Raw genomic sequence first — 19,285 nt, forward strand, 5'->3', positions numbered from 1 at the left:
CCTCCTCCTCACTCTTTTGCTCCCCTCCTCCCGCGCTGGCTGAGTAAGTGCTGCAGCATCAGTGCATGTGTGTATGTGTGAGAGAGCAGTACAGAGCGAGAGAGAGAGAGGGAGCGAGAGAGAGAGAGAGAGAGAGAGAGAGAGGGAGACGAGTGTGTGTAAGCGGAGTGTGTGAGCGCGAAGCACCGGGGATCCTGAGCCTGGAGGGGAGCCGTGTGACCAGAGCGGGGGGCTCTTCTGCCTGTGGATGTATGTGCCAGGACAGCGGGCTTTTTTTGGGGGGCGGTGGGGTTCTGCAGGCGAGTGTACATGTGCATGAACGCGTGCGTGTGTGTGTGTGTGCGCGTGTGTGTGTGTGTGTGTGAGAGAGTGTGAGAGACGGGGAGTGTGGGCATGCCAGCGTGTGTACGTGTAACGGTGTCGTCGATCAGCGGCGGGCTCTTCGCATCATGCAGCCGACGGTGCTCATCACACTTTGAGGACTGACTCATCCCCAGACGGGGCCGCGGAGACGGAAGACGCCGAAGAGGAAGGCAAGACGGATGGATGCAAAGACAGGAGGACAGCTCTAGGCTCTCGATGCTTTCGGGGTCCCCCTAGACCGCCCAAAGGTCTCGTCCATTTGTGGGACGCCAGTAGCTTCACACCGGCCCCCCTCCATCTCCCTATCCTCCCTCCTCAAATTGGAATTGCAGACACATAGCCAGACAGGTAGCCCAAATTCCCCCCCCCCCCCCCCACCCCCCAAAAAAACAAACAACCCCGAAAGGAAAATAAAGCCCCAGTCGTCGTCCGACTCGCAGGAAGGTTTTCCAGTTCATCGCTGCTCCACGGAGTCGGACAGGAGGGTCTCCCGACGCTGCGGGGTCTTTTTCTGCGCTTGACATCGTTCCTTTTTTTTTTTTTTTGGTTACCAGGGGGGTGAGGGCGGGTGGGCTGCAGGATCCTATCCCGGCGGCGAGGGGTGGGAGGGGGCGGTTGGGGGGAGATAAGAGGCTGGCAGACGACACGGGACGGACGCAGGCATGGCTCGCCTCAACTGGTGCCTGGCTGCCGTCGTCAGCTGGGGCAAGTTCCTCTTCGCCTGCTTCTTTCCTCTGCGGGGGGCCAAGCAAAACAAGGTAAGACTTCACGGAGGGCGGGGAGGTGGGGACGGGTGGAGGGGGGTGGGTGGGGGGGGGTGTGGAGCGGGAGACTGGGCCGGGATTCAGTGGACTTGGATGACGAGTTCGGCACATGTCGTCTCTCATGTCTCACTTTGACGCACGCGGAGGACTTCTCTCCTCCGCCGAATGCCAAAAAACCTACGTCTGGATTTCTCATCCGGCATGAAATATACGTCGGGCCCGGGCCCCCGCTCTCATCCATCACACGCACACGGCCGCTTTCACCTAAAACCACCAAGTGACGTAGCTGGGAAAGAGGAGCTTTGGCAGCTGGTGGTGGACCAGGAGCTCTGGCAGGCTGGTTGGTGATCCTCTAAGTGCTGATTCAAGGTCAGTGTTACATCTCCAAGTGGTCTCCAGGCAGCCGCTCCAGATAGAAGATGGTGGGGAACCATGAGGATCAGGGGGTTTTTTGGGGGTGGGGGGGTGTGCCACTAGAGCCAGAGCACTTGCAGCAACCACATGGACCCAATGCTAGTTGCTCCTGATTCATAGGGTCACCTTGCCTTTCCAGAGCTGCAGGATTGTAATGCACCATTATTGAGGTGGAGTGGGGGGTGGGGGTGGGGGGGTTGTTGGCTTCTGATGGAGCGCTGCGAGTCTCTGATCCCCTGCGCCACATCCCGATGGTCGCGTGGCTCATGTGTAGGAGCCGGAAAGGCCAGAAGGAGTTCCTTGAATGGCATCAGCTGAACGCACCGATGCCTCTTTGTCTTTGGGAAGGGGGGGTGGAGGCTCTTCTCTGGCACAGTCAATCACGTGTAACAACCAAATGGCACTATTCCCATTCAACACGCACTCACACCGGCACTTACACACACCAGGAACAGCCCCCGAGGTCATCCTCCTGGTGAACGGGGAGCATTTCTGGAGGCGATCTGTATGTCTCTAACCACCACGAGCACTTGCCCCCTGAAGCAGGAACCACTGACCAAATCGGCTTAGTGCGCTGCCGCCTCAGCAGTTTTTCACGTGGACACATGGCCCCAAAGTAAAGACACCTTTTTGGGACTCAGAGCGCCGACGTCAGTCCAAAAAAGGTCGGAGGAACTTGGAGTGTTGCATCGCTGCGACTCGACTGCGCGCTCCCTGCGTATGCCTGGCGTTTTCAGGCCCCCCCGGTCTCGGCGGTGGACAGGGGGGGGTCTTTGCGATGTGGCGACGGCGTAGCGTGCAAGTGCTGCAGCCGCCCGTCTCTTCCGAGCCCCCCGACACCCTCCCCAGCAGCGCCAACACCAGCAGCAACCCCCACCCACCCCCACCCCCACCCATTGCCGCAGCTCCTTATCTCTACACCCGCGCTTTATCCCACCACACTCCCCTTGTCGCACTCTCTCGTATATGCGTGTGGAAATGTGTGTGGAGCTTGTTAGAGCCTTTACACACACACACACACACACACACGTTCACACACACTCGTTATATATCTCCTCGACCCCTGCAATGAATCCCCAAACCATTATGTTCGTTCAGTCGCAGCTTTTTGCTCAGCCCGTCCTCTCAGCGTTGGCTTTCTTTTTTTTCCCTCTCCTTCAATCCAGAAAGAGGATTTCCTTTTGTTTGATTTTTTTCTCTCCTCGCTCATAGAAACACACATTTTTGCACCATTTTTGTAATTGACCCCAGCACTAATGTTATAGAGCGAGACGTTAGAGAGGAAGCTCGGGCACATCGTCAACCCTTGAGCCTGTGAAATGGGACTCGTCACCAGGGATGTACCCTTGATAAGGTGTGTGTGTGTGTGTGTGTGTGTGTGTGTGTGTGTGTGTGTGTGTGTGTGTGTGTGTGTGTGTGTGTATGTATATATGGTCCTCTTGTTCCTTTTAACTTGGTCAGGAACATTCATGGAGCCACATGTGCAACGATCAGGTTCTTCTCTTTGTTTGAATCCTCAGATTTCAGTGAAAACTGAATTTAATCTCCAGTGCAGCAACTGGCTCTTCTGGTTTCTGATCCAGACTCGTTTCTATCAAGATCCTTGAAAAAAGTTGTTTTCCACGGGCAAAAGGTGAATATTACATCGGTGCAAGAGCGTTTCACTTGAAGAAAATATGTTTTTTTATGACTTCGCAGGCAGCTTTTGCCCTGATCTTTTGGCACAGATGAACACGTTCACCTCTCACTAACAATGATACGCATTAGACTTGGAAAAAGAGAACAAGATGCACAGTATACACGTTTCCATCACTGACAATTGCAACATGAGATGTTGCTGTTTAACTTCTCACCACAACAGTTGTCAGTAAAAAAAAAAAACCAAAGGATTTTTTTGGACACTTTTTGCCGCTGGCGAGGCGTCCGTCGTGTCCGTTGTGTCCGTCGTGTCTCTGGCTGCGGCGCCGAGCCGACCACGTGACGGGCTGGGAGGTGAAAGTGGAGAGGTGATGCTGCGTCTTCCCTCCAGAGGACCGACGGCTGTGAGGTGTTCAGTTTCCATGGCAACGCCGCTCACACGGTCCCCACATGATGGGGCCGGGTTACAACGGGAGAGAGACGGGCTCGCGTGTGTGTGTGCGTGTGTGTGTGTGTGTGCGCGTGTGTGTGTGTTTGACTGTGAATGTGCGGCGGTTTTGTAAGCGAGAGGCGAGGGAGGTGGAGGGATGGTGTGTCGAGGTTTTCTCCATGTGTGTTACTATGGTGACACTACAGCGGCACTATGAAAGGGTGACTCTCCTCCTCATATCCTGTCGTCTCTTCTCTCCGATTTTCTGTCCTTGCGTTGGATCCTCTGCCCTCTTCCCTCCTGTCTTCACTCGTCTTCTTCCTTTTCTTGTATTCCGTTTAATTTCCTCTCGGGTCCTTTCATCTCCTCTCCTTTTGTTTCCCTCTTCTTCTTCTTCTTCTTCTTCTTTTAATCTCTTCTCTTCTCCTTGTTCTCTCCGTTGCTTTTCTTTGAATCCTCTCCTCTGTGTTCCTTTCCTTCTATTTCACCTCATTTCCTTCCCTTCTTGCGTCTTCTTTCCTCCTCTTCCACCACTTGTTTCCTCTCCTCCTCCTCCTCCTCCTCCTCCTCCTCCTCCTCCTCCTCCAGTATTTTGTGTTTACTTGCCTCCCTATTCATTTAACTAATGTCCCCCAGGGCAGTAAATTCACATCCGGCAGTCCTGCAGACAGCCGAAAGAGAAGAGGGTGATGGGAAAGCTGTCCGCTGAATAGCTCCTTATTCTCTCCCTCCAGATTGCCTCTCCAGCATATGCATGAAAACCTCATTCATTGCTCGTGGTATTTATCACACGCTCCCAACTTCCCTTTGAGTAATGTCGAGCGACCGCGGCGAGCGGCGTGCAGGTACCGCATCCCGGAGAGAGTCGCAGGCTTCTCGCCCCGAATGGCCGGCTGTATCCTGGGCCCGGCGCTCAGCGTGATGGATGCGTTGTTATTTTAGCATTAAAGCTTTAATCTGATGGATTCTCCAGCGACAGAGGAGGAGACTGCAGAGTCAACGAGGGATCGTCTCGTCTCTTCCATCACAGTCTGGCTGTTTTTTGGTCAAATATCTCTCCGTGTGCGGTGTGGAGCTCCCACAACCTTTAAGTAGGCAGAGGGCTGCTAACATCATTAGTCTGGGCTTTAATGGAGGGGTTTCGCCGGCCCGTGATGGTCTAAAGTCCCTTTTTCCTTGAGTCCAATTCTGTGGGAAATAAAGTGTGTGGGTGTGTGCTTGTGCCTGCCCGGCTGGCCGTGTGTTTTCAGTGAGTTCTGGCATGTCGCATTGGGAATAAGGGAATACGAACCTGACCTCACTGTGCAAAAATGTTGTACTGAGAAAATACACCACTCCCAATAGCAGACCCAAAATCAATGCTTATACGCAGGTCGGCTGACGAGCGTTCTGGCTGCAGCCGGACCGAGAAAAAACACGAGATGCACGCCCGAGTTGTGTATTTATACGAGTTTGCTTTCACCTATATCTGCAGAGACTGTCTGAGGGTTGGTTGGAGGCCACTAGAGGCTGCTAGCAACCCAGTTTAGACCAGTTGGCTGCAGAGAGAAAGTGGTTGTCGTGTGTCGAACGCAGCCACCAACTCCATTTGAAAAGCAGGAGGGCTCCAACACAACCAGGAGCATCCCCCCCCCCCCCCAGTGCGGACACACAGTGCTCTTTGCTGACATTATGTTGATATGAGGACACACAGAAGGACACACACATGCGCGCGCACACACACACACACACACAGATTATGTGTCAGGTTAGCCTATGGATTGAGGTAACTGTTCCAGTGGATGTGATGGAGTGCAGCAGGGATCAATAGAGGGTGTTTTCTCAAAATGAATTGGCTCTTAGCCCTTTATGGATCTGACTGTGGAGTGATGTAATGTGCCCGCACCGCTGATATAATGTTGATTCAGAGCTGTGCGAGATGTAGACGTACACATGCACGTAGCAGTCGCCCACACATGTGCTGGAGAGCGTTTGCATGCGTGCCTGCACCGTATCGAGCACAGAGGACCAGATGCATGCAGGGAGTTGTTTTAAAAAAAAGTGTTTTTGTTAATTTAGCTCGAGAGCTTTATGAAGTCTGAGAAAGTGACTTTGATGATGTCATTTCGGGCTTTTTTGACTGAAAGCCAGAGTTACAGACTGGGCCAAAGAGTTTGAAAGTGGTGGGCAATCTTCTGAATAAAGTTGCATTGTGGGAAATGTTGGATCCAGTGTTTTTTAGAGCTTTACTCACACAACTGACGAAAAAGATGTCTCTGGCAGTTTTTGCTGTTTTAATCCTATAGAAGTGCAACACTGAATATTGGAGCACTCCGTGAATTCAGGGTTTTCAGAAGAAGAAGTTAGGACAGGTTTCTCCCAAAACATGAAGGATATCACCCCTTTTACTGCAATAAGAGTGAGGCCCGCCTTGCCATATGGTCATAATATTGTGCATATGGCCTTCCTGTTCGTGTGTGCAGGAGCCTGCCTGTGCATATGGATACGCAGCGCCTGTACGCCACAGCGATGAGCTCATTCCCGCCGACTGCTGCAGCGAGAACCTGTTAGACGCTCGTTGTTTGTCCGGCCGCTCGGCTGCGTCACGGCAGCTGTCGAGTCCCGCAAATATTTCCGAAGGCGAGAGCGCCGGCGAGATCGGCAAACAGTGACGGGGTACGCCGATGAAAAATTGAAGTGACATTAGCGCAGACATGAGCGAGCATGCTCGCTGGAGGAGAGGTGGAGGGAGAGAGAGAGAGAGAGAGAGGTGAGGTATGCAGGGCATGGCAGCCACGGGGGTGGACGGTGGTCGATGAATAGTTTGTGTGTGTAGATGGATGTGTGTTTGTTAAAGAGAGAGAGAGAGAGAGAGAAGGGAAAGGAGGGGCTAACAAGGATCATTTGAGGAGAGGGGAGTTTTGGGAGGGAGAAAAATCAAGACTCACCCCCCCCCCCCCCTTTCCTCCAAGAAATAAAGTTACCACACTTCAAGAGGGACAGAAGTGAGGGAGCACACGAGAGAGAGGGAGAGGGAGGGAGAAGGACCAAGAGTGGAAGAGAGAGCAAGAGAGGGAGGGAGCTCAGAGGCGTGAGACTGACTAAGGCCGTCAGAGAGAGAGAGAGAGAGAGAGAGAGAGAGCGGCGTTCCCTTTCCCCGCCCTCTGTGCACCGTTGCACGCCCCGGCATGGATCCGAGTCGCCGAAGCCTGCGTGGAGCCGTCGGGAATGTCCGGGAATGCCGTGGATTTCTGCCGTGAGCCCGGAGAGCCCTCTTTTTTTTTTTCCTTCTCAGGATGCCCTCCGTCTCGCTGTCTCTGCCCTCGGCTCTGGCGGGGAGGGCCAGGACCTGGGTTTGCCTCTCCTGCATGTTTTGGGTAAGAAGTCACAAGATTTTGGCGACGTTGCAGCGTGCGGGAGGTCAATTTTTCAGAGCAGTGACAAAAAAGGTGCTGCATTTTGGACGCAGTCCAAGGAAGCAGGTTGTGTTTCTCAATAGGCGTGAGACAACGGCGAGGTGTCACCAAAGCGACATTTGTCACTTTTATGAATGACCCAATGGCTTTTTTTCCTTCTTCCCGACCCCACATCGCTCTGAACGACCTCCCCGGTGTCGTCAGGTGGGCGGTAATGTTGATGTGTGGAGAATAGAGAGGTGAGCAGGTCGTGGTCAGCGGTTCCCTTGTTGAAGTAACTACACAGCGGCGGCGCTGTTGCTTCTGTCGGCGATAGAAAGTTGGAGGTCCGGTCCACAGATGTGCAAAGTTTCCTCGGGTCTGATGTTCTTCCCACCGGAGCTGCAGGTCAGGTTTCTCCACGGACATCCTGCATCCTTTCGGTCGCTGCAGAGGTCAGGTTCACACGTGCCACATCTTCAGCAGCCGACTCCGTTCCGTGATCCTTGCAGGACTAATCGAGTCGACTGCTCGGCGGCGACTCGCTCGGGCGCGTTCTTGCGTCGGGTCCACGCGGCCTCGGCGATGGAGCTATTTCTGGTTTCTCTTGTATAATTTAATCTGCTGCTGCTGCCGCTCGCTTCTCCCGCTATCTGGGACTGACTGAGTGTGTCAGGAACCGCCGGCTTTCCACGCAGCATCTTGGCTCCAAAAAAAAAAAGAATAAAAAGTCAAGCACGTCAACACCTTCTGGACGTGCGTGAGGATGCGTGAGGGCAATAGAAGATGTGAATAGGGGCATCTTTTTACTTGCAGAGGAAAAATAAATGCAGTGTTGAAGTCTCTGATGTCTTCTGTGTTTGAGGAATACTTCTTCTTAAACATGTGAAATGCAAAATCGGCCTATTAAGAAGCCCTCCAGCCTAAAAGCCAGAGTGAAAACATTGTGGGCTTCTGTATCTTAACATATTTCCGCATACATTACCGAGTTTTTAATGCTTCTAGCTGCAATGCAACACCGGCTTTATTGGAAAAGTAGGTGGATTCATTGCATTTTTTGCTTGTATAATGTACACCCGGTGTGTAATGATCGCACCCGAGTGTTAAATGAGGCATCTGCCCTACTTTTCTGTAGCTTGCAGTGGGGGAGAGGGCCATTTAGATGCAAGGAGGGAGGGGGGGGGGGGGGAGGAAACGCTCCCCACGCAGTTCATATGCAAAGTGAGACATTGAGCTGTCCAGATGCAAGGCCTCCAATCCGACATGATCACCCTTCAGATCGACAAGAAAAAAAGGGACGAGCGCTGAAGAGGGAAGCAGCGGGGAAGACATGAGTGTTGTGGGGCGTGACATCAGCGGGGAGAGGAAGAGGAGGAGAGGCAGAGTGACGTGCGAGAAGCGGGTTCTAAGAAAGCTCCTCAAATACATGCTATTAATAATGTATCCCCCCCCCCCCCATACACACACACACACACACACACACACAGAGGGAATATTAGATTTGACATGCTGACAGAAACAGCCACAAATGCAGGCTAGTTCCTCCAGCGCTGGCCGAATACTTCTGTGAGCTCATTACTGCTCTACAATATGCTAAGCAGCTCCGCTATGAATAACAACAAGCGCTGTTTGACACAGCACGGGCAATATCTTTTTTTTTTTTAACATATTCACTGAAGTGTTTCCTGCCGGTGTTTACCCGGGTGCAGTCAGGGGGCTCCGTTAAGACCTGGGATGATGCGCACGGTGTTCTGCAGTGTCACTCGTTTGACGGTACAGATGTTCTCTCTGTTTCACGTCCGCCGTCTCTCCTCGCTGGAGGCACGCCGGGTTTAGAGCAAGCGAGTGGCTTTGCGGCGATTATATCATATTTCAAAAGTCCAATCGTGCATCTTTTGTTTTAACATTACAGTGTTTGTAAAGGTCACTGAGTTAAAGGCCCGATCCGTCATTTTTGGAGCAGAGTTGACTTAATGATGGGAAACGTTCTTATGTAACCGTGTGTCTTGTTCTGACTCACAACAGGTTTTGTTTAGTTTTTTACTTTTGGATCTGAGCATTAAAGGTGCATTCCAGAGATTTTAGACAGGAGCGTCTGTTCACGTGGCCATGAAAACAGTTTGAAAGGAGCTCGAGCAAAGGACGGGTTTCATCAACAAAGCTAACAATGTGCATTATGGGACATGTCGAATCTCGTGTTATAGTTCACTTTGACTTGGAGCAAAAGTCTAAAGCTGGAAAAATACAATTGTTTTTTCTTCATAATGGTGGTTTGTGAGGTTTTTATTATACCGCCACGAGTCTGCAAAGACTTCCAGGCTGCAGCACAAGGCAGCTGAAAGACAGTAAGCCCAGATGCCCGGTGGATCCATCATGTCTCCAGTTGTCTAACAGAGTCCCGTATTGACTGAGCAGAATCCCCCGAGAGCTCTGGAAATCAATCGGGCTTTGATTGGGCCGCTGCTGCCCGCCACGCCTCTGTGTGTCACCTCTGTCGGAGAGTGGCCTGTTGTGCGTGAGGAAAGTCATTTCCCTACGCTAGCGAGAGCTAGTCGGAGCTAGTGAGAGCTAGTGGGAGCTAGTGAGAGCTAGTGGGAGCTAGTGAGAGCTAGTGAGAGCTAGTGGGAGCTAGTGGGAGCTAGTGAGAGCTAGTCGGAGCTAGTGGGAGCTAGCGAGAGCTAGCGGGAGCTAGCGAGAGCTAGCGGGAGCGAGTGGGAGCGAGTGAGAGCTAGTCGGAGCTAGTGAGAGCTAGTGAGAGCTAGTGAGAGCTAGTGGGAGCTAGTGGGAGCGAGTGAGAGCTAGTGGGAGCTAATGGGAGCTAATGGGAACTAGTCGGAGCTAGTGGGAGCTAGTGGGAGCTAGTGGGAGCTAGTGAGAGCTAGTGAGAGCTAATGGGAGCTAATGGGAGCTAATGGGAGCTAGTGGGAACTAGTCGGAGCTAGTGAGAGCTAGTGGGAGCTAGTGAGAGCTAGTGGGAGCTAGTGAGAGCTAGTGGGAGCTAGTGAGAGCTAATGGGACCTAGTGGGAGCTAGTGAGAGCTAGTGGGAGCTAGTGAGAGCTAATGGGACTTAGTCGGAGCTAGTGAGAGCTAGTGGGAGCTAGTGAGAGCTAATGGGACCTAGTGGGAACTAGTCGGAGCTAGTGAGAGCTAGTGGGAGCTAGTGAGAGCTAGTCAGAGCTAGTGAGAGCTGGAGAGAGCTAGTGGGAGCTAGTGAGAGCTAATGGGACCTAGTGGGAACTAGTCGGAGCTAGTGAGAGCTAGTGGGAGCTAGTGAGAGCTAGTCAGAGCTAGTGAGAGCTGGAGAGAGCTAGTGGGAGGTAGTGAGAGCTAGTGGGAGCTAGTGGGAGGTAGTGAGAGCTGGTGAGAGCTGGAGAGAGCTAGCCCGGCTTGCTGATGAGCTTTCGTTGAGTGAGGAGATTCTCGTGTAATGAATCTGTCTCGGCGTCTCTGAGCACTGAGCGTCATAGCAACAGCATCATCTTGCAGTTTACCTCAAAGACCAGGACTTCATCTTCAGGGAGGAAAATAACTCTTGAACACCGGGTCATTTTATAATGTTTCATAACATTTTCATTTGTAGTTGATCATGAATTGCAGTTATTATAAAGCACATGTTAATCATTAGTGCATTATAAGTCCTTAATAATTGGTTTGCAATATAGATTTAGAAATGGAGAATCCATAACTTTTAAAGTATGAAAACCCAATCATGAAACGCATAATAGTTAAGCTTATTGATCAAGAATAAAACATGTATAACTGTTTGTGAATTGCATACGAATGAGTTACTAATGAGTGATGGAACAATGCTTTATAAATGATGAATTATGTGTTTACTCATGCTTTGCTGATGCTAAATATTGTCAAGTTATTATAAAAGGCTCCCATCTATTGCAGTAACAGTGATATATTTAAACATTACATCAAAAAACATCCTTTCACTTGCGGCTTCATCAGCACCACCTTCTATTGTGGTGCTCTTCTAGCTTTTTCCAGCTGATACTGAACAACATAGGACAGGAAAAAAAAGTTTTTGTCCATCATGTAATGACAACATGAATGATATTTGTGGTTCTGATGATGAAGCCCACCTCCAAATGACATGAAACTGCACTCAGACCTACTTTCGGTCCACAGCCTCCGATGGGACCTCATGAGCTGTTCAGCTGCCACGCAGGCTGACTGTCCGCAGCCAGAGATCCCTGCAGCGCCTCCATGCTCTCGTTTCCCAGCCGCTGCATGTGTGCGTGTGTCGCCGCGCACGCGCGCGGCGCGTGTGCGCGACCGTATCTTCGAGACTCAGACTGTCCTCAGAGGCTGTGAGCCGTCACTCTGGCTAAACAATGCCCTGTGTATCTGTGACCAGGTGATTTATATGCGATGTGACCGGGCGCCTCCCTCCAGGCCTCGGGGCCACCAGCAGCCGGCCCGCCACCCGGCTTCGCCGCACTTCCCCCGGGCACCGCGCACTCGTCGGCCCCCACATCTCATCCGCCAGCCTGGATCTCTGCCCAAGTTCAGCACGTCCATCTGTAGACGCCTCAAACATGAAGGAAAAGATCAAATATGTTCATCATTGTAGTTATACCGCCATTGGACGTCGCTAAAAAAAAATACTTAGTCTACTCTCACCTGCACGCTTTGCCCTGTGTGAGTTTCTTTCCTTCTTTCCCAGAGACGGACTCGACCAGAGGAGAGCTCATTAGCAAACACGGCGTCCGAAGTTCATTAGCGGCCGGCTAATGATCATAAGCAGCTCGGACTTCATGATCACAGCTCATTGATCTGTGTGTCTCTCTGTCTGCACCTGGTATCGATCATATCGCCTCACGTACGCACTCCAATGCACGCGGGTGTATTTGTTGCGTTGGTGTAACATCGAGATAGACACACACACGCGCGCGCGCGCACACAGTTACTACAATATGGCAACCGGCCCACGTGTCCGTCCACTGGGATCGGCTGTATTCGGCGCCATAAATAAAACATCCCGAGCTCATATCTGTGTTCTTGTACGCGGATCAATACTCCAGTGAAGTATGCATGCAGACAAGGGAAGAACTGTGTGTATCAGTGCCTTTTTTAAAATTGTAAAAAAAAAAAGAAAATCAGAAAGATGTGTTAGATATTTTTATCTTCTTTTGAGCTTGTTTGCGATCCTAATGGGGATTCCCCGGCGTCTCCAGGAAAGTGACTATTTCAACTCATACTTTTTAGCTTCACAAAAATGGATGCCTATGGATTATGCAGCAGCAGCTTGCTAGACGTGCTTTACTGTGATCATGGGTACTTAATCACTGATGGACTCATAATCGTGAGAAAGTCCCCTCTGGGGTTATGAGAGACTTTATTCTCCACTCTGTTATTTCCCCATCTACTGTGAAGATGCTCATAAACAGCGGAGCTTAGGCTCAATCCACCTGCACGGCTTTACATTTTTGATGTAAGGGTCCTTGACGTGAAGAATTTTTCTAAAACCGCTTGATTTTTCCTGTTTGTGCTGAGCAGAGCGGTTGACAGCAACAAGACCTGGCGGCGCGGTTTCGTCTCGACCGTCTCGCAGGCCGCCGTTAGCCGCGCTGCTAATTGGAGCCGTTTGATTTGCCATCTGTGTGTGTCGGGATCTCCGACTCAGAGAGAGTTTCAGGAGCCGAGGCTGCCGACGAGAGCCGAGTTTACAGCGAGGTGACCCGACGGGTCTCCGACGCGGTTTCCTTCATTTTGAACGGTTTTAGATGACTTCTCGCTTGGATTGCAGGCGGCGTGGACCGGTGTGAGGAACCTGTGGATTCAAAAAATTCCTATCCGACAGGCGGTGCTGCTAAAGATGTGCGGAGGCCGGGGTGTGAATGAAAAGACGGCGTTCAGTCGCATTGAGGGAAATGAAGGCTTCTTTCTTTTCAATCGGCCCTCCTGAGACTCGTATTCTGGTCGTAAATCACCCCACGTTTCTAATCATGTGCTGGAAACGGCTTTTTTTCTAGAATCGGGACCATGTGAACGCCGTCACACTCGCGCGCATACAGATATGGCGAATATCATCCTGGCTCTCATTTTCCGTCTTGTTTCTCGTTCTCGTCGTCTCTCTCGTCTCACAAAGGCGCCCATTGTGCCTGACAGAATTTCAATTTGGGGGAAATTGAAAGCAGGTGTGGCCCCGCTGTTTCATCTCGGGGGGGGGGTGCAGGACCCCCCCTCCCCCCTCCTCGTCCTCCTCCTCCCTCCTCTTCCTCCTCCCGGGTTCTGTTAGTTTCTGTGGGGCCTGTTCCTCATGCTTGACTTCATTGAGTCATGTCATCCGCCGGTTTGTTGCTCTATGTCTTTTTCTTCTCTGTTTTTTTTTTTGGCCTGGGTGACTCATTCGCTCCCTCCGTTCACCTCGTCCATCAACCAGGTAGTCACTCATTCAGAAAACGATTCACCTCGCTCACTCACTTTCTCCCTCACACAGGATCTGTCTTCTGCTGGCCAGCCCTGAGAGGACAGAGAGAATATTTACTGCGGCCTCGAGGACTGTCAATTTCATCTCCGAAAACCCTTTTCAAGAGGAGTGAAGAGCTCCGGTCTTCATTCATTTGATGATTTTCTTTTTTAAAGGACATAGTTTTTGTGCCACAGCGAAGAACATGTACTTGTTCCGCTAAACATACAGAAAAACAGCAAAAAGAAAGCTAAATATGTTTTCAATTTCAGTTTTTTAGTCTCTGAAGGGCTGTGTTTATTTCATTATTGTACCGAGATGGTTATTGCTCATCGGGGACGCTCTGAGTGAGCGATTATTGGACTACAGGGCTCTCGTGAAATTACATCGTTATGCAAAATGATAATGTACATCTTTATTCCAACACGGCCCTCTTTGTGTTTTCAAACCGTTCTCCCGGTTCATGCAGAAAGACTCGACTGCGCTATGAAGAGAGCCACATGTGCAGTTTTACATTGGAGGAATATATCTGGACGTGAAGGAGTTTGTGTTGATGTGTGTGTGTGTGTGTCTGTGTGCATTAGAGAGCGTGAATGTCGTTTTAAATGTTTAAACACAGATGGCGTAGCTTAGAAAGCACCTGTCAGAAACAGGAAGTCCAGACTTAACACATTGACCGGTAAATAGGAGTTTAGTAGATACAAAATGCTCGACTGTGGTGATCAGATCAGATTTGTGTCCACAGAAATGTTGTTAAACCTCCATCGTGTCCAACTGCCACAACATCTTGTATTTAACTGATCTTTAAAGGATCTTTTTGGCCACTTGGGGGCAGCAGAAACAAGCTGCTAACACAACACTGACATAACATCGCCTAACAAACTATTCCCTTCACATCCTGCAGTTAAGTTTCCCGAGCAAATTTAGCATTCATATAGATTTGTGTTTGTCTACTTTAATGTGTATACTGACACTAGTTTTGGTCTCCTCCAACCTGCTAGGGGAATATCTGCTATTTCAGCTGCTAAATGCTCTGCTATATTCATTAGCTACTCGCTAACTGTGTCTTTGTCGTGTTGCTGGTCGGCAAGTAGTGTCATTGTAAAGAAGAAAAAAAAACATTGATTATAGCTTAAATGATTGAAATTGGGCAGTTTTAACGCTAAGTAGCAGTTAGCTAGCAAACTGAAGCTAACTTACGCTTCACATGATTGTAGTCCGTACTCATCTCCTGCCTTCCAGGCTCACAGATGACACATTTAGTGGTTTAAACACAAACAAACCACCGCAGCTCATGCTTCTGTCTCTGGGTCTTCAGCGCGACTGAAGACATGTTTTGTGATTGGACGCATTCGCCACATGCATGTCATTTGTGTCCGTGTTTCGTCCCCGTGCAGAATGAAAGAGCAGTACCTTTCAGAGAGTCACCCCCTCCCTCCCACCCTCCTTCCCCCTGCTCCCACTTCTTGGCTCTAAGTGGGGTCGCGGTCGAGGTAGCGTAGTGATGCTTTTCATTAGCTAAGTGCAACTGGGGGAGAGGAGCACAGGGCCTTGATTTACTGGGCCTGCTGTCTATAAGCCAGGACAAACACACACACACACACACACACTCACAGAAACACCTCCTCTCCTCTTCCTCCATCCTTTGCTCTTAGACCACTCACTCCATCCCTTTACCCCCTCCTCCTTCCTCTCCATCTCCATCCCTCTCCCTTCTCCTTTCCATTTTCTCTCCCGGGCCTCTCCTGGGAGTCTCGCCCTTACACGACTCAGAGGACGGGGCTTGTGATTTTTGTGATGCTTGTCTTTTGGACGGCTTCTGGTCGTCAAAAACACAGACCCACGTCCTCACATGTGACTCCAAGTGGTTGTGAGTTGTCTGGTTTTGGCAGCCGGAATGATGAATTTTGTTTATTTTGGCTAAACGCGCTTTTTTTTTTCCCTGATGTTTTTTCTTGATTTACGTCTTGGTGTGAAACACCGCGCTTGTGTTTGAACGCTCCATGGCCGCTGCTTCACCATATTGTATTGATTAAGATGCTCAATACAGATCGCAGATCTTGTTATATTCCTTCTTCATGCTCATATTTATTGAAAAACAACCTTAACATGAGTGGATTTCCAAGTTTTCAACGCGTACAGAAAAAGGAAAATGCGTTCACGAACCTTGTTTGGTTTCTGTTACACATTTGTGGTAAAAAGTTACACATTTATTGGCATATCTGCGGCTTTTTTTCTTGATATGAACAGCAGGAGAAGCTGTTTCGTACCGGATAATAAAAATCCTTCACGGATGGTTAAGAACCTGATGGCATCCATTAGTGAACCGGCTTTCTGATTACGCGCCTAATTGTGAGCTTTGTGAACTTTTTCCCTCTCCGGCCTGCAATCTGAGGGTCTTCCCACTGTGCACGAGTTCCTCTGCTTTCTCTTTGTGGGTTATTCTCCTTTTTACAGCTGCCCTTTCTCCTCTTTCTCCACAAAAACGGTTGAATGGCAGCGGCCCCCGGCCCTGCCGTTGAGGCGAGACTCTCCACCGCATACGAGGGTCTGCGCGCTGGTGTTTACGCGCGTCAACTTGTGGTCGCGTTATGTTTTTGTTTGGTTTTTCCCTTCGTCCCCACCTCGCCCGTCGTCGTGTGACGGGAGACGTTGACCCCGGTTGCCGTGGCAGCCGGGTAACCATGGCTCCCGCCCGTGGCACAGCCGGCCGCGCGCGATTGGCTGAGCCGGCGGCGCGCCGCCAGGTCGTCTTCAGCGTCAGGGCTGCGGAGCGGCACAAGGTGCTCCAACCGCTATTTATACACAGCGCCAGGTCCTCGCTGTGAACGTGTGCGCCTCCTTTTGGCTCCGTCTGGACGCCATCGCCTGGAAGTCATTTTATTTTACCAAGTAAAGGTGTAGCCAGACTTCATCTGGCTTTTCCACATTCACCTGTGGAGTTTATCCGGGTTTTATATTGTGTTTGGTCCTCCAGACATCAGTGAATAGTTTGAGGTAAAAATACTTTGAATCAAATTATTTTTCCTTTTTTTTTTTCCTGACAAATAAAAGTATTGTCCGCAGGAACTAGTCGAATGGTTTTAACATTATGGGAAAAATATCTGATACATATTTTTATATATATGTGTGTGTGTGTGTGTGTGTGTGTGTGTGTGCGTGTGTGTGTGTGTGTGTGTGTGTGTGTGTGAGTATAAATATATATGGAATACAAAAGGGTAGTATAACATATATTGGAAATATAATATACATTTTCATATATATATATATATATATATATATATATATATATATATATATATATATATATATATATATATATATATATATATATATGTATGTATATATATGTATATATATATATACATATATATATATATATGTGTATATATATATATGTATGTATATATATATGTATATATATATACATATATATATATATATATATGTGTATATATATACATATACATACATATATTGTGGTTGCGTTATGTGTGTGTATATGCAATAAGCATATATATATATATATATATATATATATATATATATATATATATATATATATATATATATATATATATATATATATATATTCCATGTTATACTTCCCTTTGTATTCCACATACATACATGCATGCATACACACACACACACACACTCCCCTTTTGTTTCCCTTCCTTCTGTCTCATGTGTCCGTCTCAGCTCCTCCGTCATCATGATGGAGATCCGTCTTCTCGGTTTACATCTCTTCCCTTTAATGAAACTGCGTGTGGAGGAAACGTCTGCGGTCTGTCAGTGTCTGAACCCGAGCGGCTGCTCAACACATCGACCGGCTCGCGGGAGGGAAATAAAACTGTCGTTAATGAGATGGACGGCGGACTCTGTTTAATGAAGTATTTTACAGGAATCGTCAGTGGAGCATATTGTTTGCCTGACGCTACCTGTTGTAACGCGCTGTGTGCAGCCAAGGTCGGCCGCGACTCCTCCGTGGAGCTTACAGCGAGTGGTCTCACAGTGTGACAAAAGCCATTAAGATTTAGGGAGATAGGGCGGCGGAAAAACGCTGAGAATTACACTTTAGTAAAAAGCTTTGAGCCAAATTGACTGCGGCACACGGAGAGAGAGAGAGGAAAAAAGAGCAGGGAGCACCAGAATGAGAGCAGAAAATGAGCTCAAAGACAATGAAGCAAAGGATTACACAACGCGGGCCTCATCGGGAGCCTCGTCACACCTGGAGTCCTTTTGTAGGAGGCGTGGTAGCAGCCGCGGCGGCGGCGGTGACAATTAGCTGTGGTTGGAGAGGATGGTCGTAGTAGTTGTGAAGAGAAGGGAGTTGTGGGTCCTGCGGAGTTGTGTGTCCTGCAGGCTGAATACTGATGCAGCTGCAGGAAAATTGGCCCCGTTGATGTCGGAGGGGGGGGCGGGGGGGGGGGGGGGGGGCGGTTGATTTATTTCACTTCAGCTCGTGAAAGCGGATCTTAATGAAATCATTTTATTTGGGAAGCGATGCGGCCTTTACAAGAATGCTTCCATTTTCAGCCGCTTCATGCAAAACTGCAACCCCCCCCCCCTCCCTCCACACACACACACACACACACACACACACGCACACACTCTCTCTCGTGGGATTGGTCCCATTCCTGCTAATTACCCCTGAAGGGACTCATTCATCCCTCCGACGTGACGGCGGGAACAAGGTGTCTTTTAAAATGATGTTTTTCGCTGAAGAGCGCCAAGGCGGAGCGGCCCAGCTGCACAAATACACAAAGGAAATGACGTCATCGTTATGACTCACTCGGGGAGGGGGGGGGGGGGGGGTCGAGGGGTGGTGGGAAAACGAGAGCGGAGGTCAAGAGGTCCAGGAGGACCTGGAGGTCGCGAGGTGAGCAACAAGGAAGAAACTGCCTGAAGGAAAGCAGAAAGGCTGCTTGTCCTTGTCCTTGTTGTTGTTGTTGTTGTTGTTTTTAATGCGATTGACCTTTTTAAGATTAGGAAAATAGAATTAAAATAACCCAAACAGTGTCGTGCTATAGAATAAAAAGGTGCTTTAATCGCACCTGAAAGTCTTCCACAAATGACTAAAAAGCATCTTTTGTTGTTGTTGTTGTTGTTGTTTTGGAGTGATTCTGTATTCAGAGCCAGGTGGAGCTGCTTTAGATTTAACGTGCACCTTCAAAGGGAATTCTAGTGACCCAGTTGCAGCGTTCTCGGCTGCGTGGCGTTCATGCGCCCGGCTGAACAAATCGACACTGCGCGGCGGTTTGGAGGGAAAACCACATTTCAACTTCACGGCGACGGCGTGAACGTGTCGGCGATGTGGCCTCGCGTCGGTGATGAGGAGAGAAGTGGTGGAGTTCATTCTGCCACGTCCTCATCCTGCCGACGAGCAACATGCACGCGTCAACCCCACCTTCGTCATCATCATCTGATATTTCTGTATTTTTGCCTTTTTTTAAAAAGGGGGACAAACATCACGTGCACTGTTTGTTCCTCTCTGCTCTGCTCAGGTTTTGGTGCAGTTTCTAGAGCTGCCGTGTCCTCAGGCTGCTCTGAGAAATGTTCCAGCACGGCCCGAACACACACACACACACACACACACACACACACACGATACAGTACAGTATGAATACACACACACATATGTATACGCACACACACAGGCGTACATCATTCCTCGAGTTTTTGAGGTTGTTGGCTGCTGTGAGTCTCTCTCTCTCTCTCTCTCTCTCTCTCTCTCTCTCTCTCTCTCCTCTTCATTAATTAGTCATTTAATTAGAAAACTTCAAAGTGAAAACATCCTCTGCTGGTGGGCGGACTGTGTTTGTGTGTGTGTCTGTGTGTGTGTGTGTGTGTAGATGCAACATTGTGATCAACATATTT

General features: G+C 49.5%; 1 protein-coding gene across 8 annotated transcripts in view; it reads left to right on the plus strand.

Moving 5' to 3' along the window:
- Positions 1-954: 954 nt before the first annotated feature.
- Positions 955-19,285, plus strand: part of tns1a (tensin 1a) — a 70,623-nt gene continuing 52,292 nt past the window's right edge. For 6 of the 8 annotated variants that reach the window (XM_068590466.1, XM_068590470.1, XM_068590469.1 and 3 more), the window contains exon 1: positions 955-1,121. In XM_068590466.1, coding sequence (XP_068446567.1) covers positions 1,026-1,121 — 96 coding nt within the window. In that variant the 5' untranslated portion in view covers positions 955-1,025. Of the gene's footprint in view, positions 1,122-1,419; positions 1,497-6,618; positions 6,966-19,285 lie in introns of those variants that run through there. The other 2 variants (XM_068590473.1, XM_068590467.1) reach the window with 2 other exon arrangements.

This window comes from Clinocottus analis, unplaced genomic scaffold (genome assembly GCF_023055335.1).
Source record: "Clinocottus analis isolate CAN_PGR_092001 unplaced genomic scaffold, fCliAna1.0.p SCAF_24, whole genome shotgun sequence".
Taxonomy (NCBI): Eukaryota; Metazoa; Chordata; class Actinopteri; order Perciformes; family Cottidae; genus Clinocottus; species Clinocottus analis.